At 36.2% G+C, this 5,202-nt stretch overlaps 1 protein-coding gene across 1 annotated transcript; it reads right to left on the bottom strand.

Annotated features, from left to right (window-relative positions):
* Positions 1-590: 590 nt before the first annotated feature.
* Positions 591-3,095, bottom strand: LOC111386845 (AT-rich interactive domain-containing protein 2-like). The gene has a single exon (XM_023011327.1). The coding sequence runs from the start codon at positions 1,809-1,811 to the stop codon at positions 981-983; it is 831 nt and encodes a 276-aa protein (XP_022867095.1). The 5' UTR covers positions 1,812-3,095; the 3' UTR covers positions 591-980.
* Between the last annotated feature and the right edge of the window lie 2,107 nt (positions 3,096-5,202).

Raw genomic sequence — 5,202 nt, 5'->3', positions numbered from 1 at the left:
TCAATAAATCAACAAAATCCACCAAATCCTTCTACGCCCTGAGAACTTATAAAACTAATGAAAAACCAATATAATGGCATGTTAAGAAATAAATCCTACACTGAATAAAGATAAAAAGATAAACCGACTTATAAGGATTTGGAATACTCCTTTTAAAAATACTGACATTTTAAGATAGAACCCCATGTATTAACATATAATCAAAGTCTATTAAGTTCAAACGAACAATTCATTATGATTAACTGAAAAATGAGCACAAGAATTTCAAAATTGATCTATTCAAATGAATCACCATCTTGTGAAAACGTATTAAATGATAAATCTCACATCTAATAAAAATGAAAATATAAATCAACTTATAAGAACTTGGACTACTCCTTTTGAAAAAATCGACATTTTAAAATGAAACCCTTCTAAATCTTAATTCCGGTCAATAAAAATTCTCTCCACAATATCAATCTAAAATCAAACAGTTGTCGGGCAAAATCATAAAGGAAAACCTACTCATACAAAATAAATTTTCAGATTCATATAAAAGCTTACTGCAAAGAAATTGCAACTGGCAGAGGTAAGGAAAAATTCACACCCAATTTACAAACAACATGAACAAGAACAATTTTCATTAATCACTGGTTCTAACAGGGTTTGAGCACCAAACTGTAATGAGAAGAAAAAAGGTTTTGCTTCGGCAACAATGAGAAGCTGGAAATGAGTTCATACTAAAGCAATCTCTCCACGGCTTTCAGGACACGATTAAAAAGCCTTTGGAAGCAACTAACAGTATGTTCAACAGAAAATTTGTTGAGAGAAGCATTGACATTATCGAGATGATCAAAATCTAAGGGCTGAGAATGTTGATGTGTATTCTTTGAAACGCAAAAAGAAAAAAAACCTCAGGTATGCCTAGGAGAAAAACACAAAAAGGTATAAAGATACAAGACTACATGATGAACCTTCCAACTGGACGGTGTTCAATGTTGTCAACAACCACCGCGTAAATATCGAGTCTTTACATCTTTGGAATTGTTGATGACGGCACGGCTTCCTTCACATCTCTGCACACTTATGTCATTAAAATCCTCCTCCTCCTCATTATCAGTGTCAACTTGTTTCATGGACAACCTCCTCTGCTGGCTCATATGCTGCGGAATAAAAACAGTGAAGTAATAGTGGACAATCTCTTTACTACTTTTTTTTGGGAAACGCATCAAAGCACGCTTCATAAAGTTGTTTCTACTCGAGAGTGGTTTCATTTTTAACAATGACTCAAAAATTTTCCGTTCCTTCAAAGTCCATGAACTTGAAACTTGTTCTCCCATCTCATCGAAGTTCCAACTAAAAAAAGCAGGTCCAAGATCACATTGCAAAATTAATCTTTTCTCCAGAATGTGGTTTCTAATACAATCATCAGATCCTGGAGAGACACAGCGGCAGGAGTTTGGTCTTCCTTTTCCTACTTTTCTGCCGGTGCTTTTCGCATTTCCAATTTCAATTGGCCAAACTCTAGAGCCCAACCACCGGGAATTCTCGGAAGAATTTTTAATTCTGATAGGACCATTCCACTCAGGAACATCAGCCTGGAACCGAGGCCCAACAGGAACAACCTTATTCTCAAGATGATCACCAATGAAATTCAGCAACCTGATTGATTTGCGAGGTGGCTGAAGGTGGTTCCTCTTTGCCCCATGAAGTGTCGTTGAATTCAAATATCGAATTGCATCATTAAGATCCAGAGATGGTGCCTCATTAACAGTTAGGTTTTCTGGACTCAAAGTGATCAAACAATTTGCAGATTCGTCATAATCTACCATCTGAGATATATCTTTGCTGGGGAAACTCCTATCTACTACATCATCCAGGAAGAAGGATTCTCGATACAACTGTTTCTCCGGCAATGTATCCTCAAATGTCAATAAACTACTTGAACTATGAGAGTCAGACAGAATTTTATGCCCAAAGCATTCCGTAGTGTTAACTGAATTGAGCAAGCATGAAATAGAAGAGACATGGGACAGCTGCCCCCTTCTCAGTTTTGTGCCATTTTGTTGGTTGGGCAAGGAATATCCAGGAGCTCCCAGCTTATCTTTAACAAACCGCTGGAGTTTACGCTTTCTCTGTGAGGAGGAGGAAGAGATTCATTTTTCATGCCAAGTATTATAAAGAATAAGGACAAGATTTAATGGAAATGGAATCCCACGTATAATGGTCAGTGTAAAACAGAATCCACCTTAGAGCATTGCTGCAGAACCTACAAGTTTAGGATAGAAAAAGATGGGGAATAAACTTGTCCAAAATGATGGTAAATCAACAAATATTCGGTGTACTGAAGACTTCTATAACATTTCTGCATGTATGGAGAACTATAGTCCCAATTATATATGCCCTTCACTTCACAAAACTGTGGGCCTTTTTAGAGTTTAGCCTTAGAAGGCCTTAATGCCTTGTACTTTTGATATTAAAACTATGTTTTGCAAATAGATGAATTAATTGCGTTGAAAATAATATTTAAATGATATTCATGTAGCCATGTCTAAAGGCTTAAACTTTAGATCTAGTGGTTCAACATGACACCAGAGTGGGCAAAAGTCCTAGGTTCAAGAGTTGCTGTCACTTATTTAATGAAATTGTGTACATATTTGTAAACTATTTAAGATTTATTATATTACCAGCTAAATTGTTAGGAGTCACCTCTATTCATATTTTAAATTTATAGGATTCTCAACTACAAAACATGTTTTAGATATCTTAACCGTCAAATTACATGTACTGCACATTAGCTCAACCCAAAGGGCCTTCCCTGTACTTATATGCGCGATCAGCTATATAGATCCTCTTCTTCTACCCTCTAAAATAAGGGTCATCTCCATTTCCTTGTGAATAATTGCCCAAATCAATAATTGCTCTTAAATGTATCTCCTAACCTCCAGTCCCTACGATCCTCTCTGCAAGTACTTCCACACCCTCTATGAGCTCAATCTTAATTTGACTAGTTTTGAATCCTTTTCTTTCTAGATTCTATCCACAACTCTAGTTTCACGGTGATTCTGATATTAAACACGTCTGTCAAGACAATATCCTTCATTAAATGGTTTGTGGTAAAATCTTTTGAATGAGAACAGTAGTTTTTGTTATTAATTTAATTGTTATAATATACTTTAATACTTATATTAGTGCTTACTAAAAATGCATACAATGTACATAACATAAATGTGAAATGAAGTTCGTAGAACTTTTCTAATGTTAAAACTTAAAATTTTAATAATTAAAATTTTTTATCCAATTTTATAGTCCAGATTTCACAAATTGGAGCTTTTTGTGTTCTTAACGTCTTGAGGGCATGTCCCTCAAACGTCAATAAAGTTATAAAAATATAGAAATATAGTACATGTGATATAGATCTTGGAAGAGCTACACCTCAAAAACTAGTTATAGAAATTGGAGAACCCAAGTCTATATACACAATACGCCAAAAGTCCATACTTTCGATGTGGGATTCAAATCCCATACAATGGGAACCATAATAATCCACTACCACGCTTCGCGATCCCTGCGCCAACGTCGGACTAACTTTGTGCTAGCCCATGACTAGTCCCGAATGAACATTGTTATACCAACATCACCATTCCCGCTGCTCGATTGCAACTGGGAGACATGATGCCTACTCTATACCATTGATATAGATCTTGAAAAAGCCGTACCTCAAAAGTTAGCTATTAAAGTTGGAGAACCCAAATCTATATAAACCATACACCGAAAGCCCATACCTTCAATGTGGGATTTAAGTCCCATACAATGGGAACCATAATAACATGAAACTTAGATAGCACATGTCCAAGGCATGTTAAGAAAGTGTTGCTTAGGTGTCAAATTTTAAAAAATATAAGACATATTACGTAACGTATCAAAAACATGCCTCGAGAGTCCAATACATGTTGGACTGATACTCCACTATACCAGGACTATTCATGCTTCAAAGGTCTTAGTTATTCTATCCTAGATAATATAAGGTCTATCGACTAAATCACAACTAGCTTGTCCAACCTCCTTGTCTTTGAATGAGGTTAACTTCTCACCCTTTAGGTACCACCATTTCACCCTCCAATCTAAAACCAAATTTCTACATTGTGAGTGAGGTCATATTCTCTGTAGGAATGACTTCGTGGATCTAAATGTTGAGCAATCTCTCCCCCTGCCAAGAAAATAATTTACTCCATTTCGATCAAGGTCTAAAAGTAAAAAGTTTTATGCACATCTTTCTATAAATATTTTCTCCTAAACTTTTTCACCAAGGATGTGAGCTGGGCAATCATTTTCTCGACGGATGCTCCCAATAAACTTGAAGTACCAGAACCTGACATACCTTGAGACACAATGGAACACCATGGGACTGTCGATGCACAAGTTTCACCCTCGTATCCACAAAGCAAAGGTGGGAAAAAAGCATACCATGAAATTCTCAGTGGAATCTGAGTTGAATGAATTTCCAAAGGAAAAGCATTGCATCATGCTATCTCCCCATATCCTCCTGAAATTGCACCTTAAAGCTAATCCTATAATCCTATTTGTGGCTCAAAACACTCACAAAATTATCCATGTCGCCTGCAATGACAACTTCAATTGATATAATTTCATCTACTTTTCACCAATGAATACTATGTCCTCCATAAGGTCCTTATCAACTAATCCATTCTTTTGTTTCGTTGTCTGTTTCTACCAATATAGGCGGGTAATAAATAATAGTTACAGTAGAGGTCGGTAGTAATTAAGTGGTGTGTCTATATTTCATGTCGGTTATGGAAATTATTTTCCGATCTCTAAATAGAAAATGCAACTTTCTCTAGATTGAATTAGTTTTCCTTCATCTAGGATAACATTTTTCATTTACTAATTTTTTGGGTGCACTGGTACACCCTTCAACATATGGCCAACATTTGACTCAGCCCTCAAGTTGATCGATTATAGATAAGAGCTTACAAGTATGACCAATTATTTGCCAAGGTATGCCGCTTGGCTCCATCCTAGTTAGGATCCAAGCTTTAATATAATCATGGCGGGACAAAACTAGCTAGATTCACTAAAGGCAAATAAGCTCACCCTTGGCTCGACATGATGGCAGATCCCAAATTCATATTAAGTGAGTTAGGTAACGAATGGCAGAAGTTAAGCTGAGTAAAGTTGCACCAAACACACCCGCATAAGAAC

This window comes from Olea europaea, unplaced genomic scaffold (genome assembly GCF_002742605.1).
Source record: "Olea europaea var. sylvestris unplaced genomic scaffold, O_europaea_v1 scaffold374, whole genome shotgun sequence".
Classification (NCBI taxonomy): domain Eukaryota; kingdom Viridiplantae; phylum Streptophyta; class Magnoliopsida; order Lamiales; family Oleaceae; genus Olea; species Olea europaea.
The sequence above is the reverse complement of the archived record's forward strand: the minus strand, read 5'-3'. Positions and strand labels throughout refer to the sequence as shown.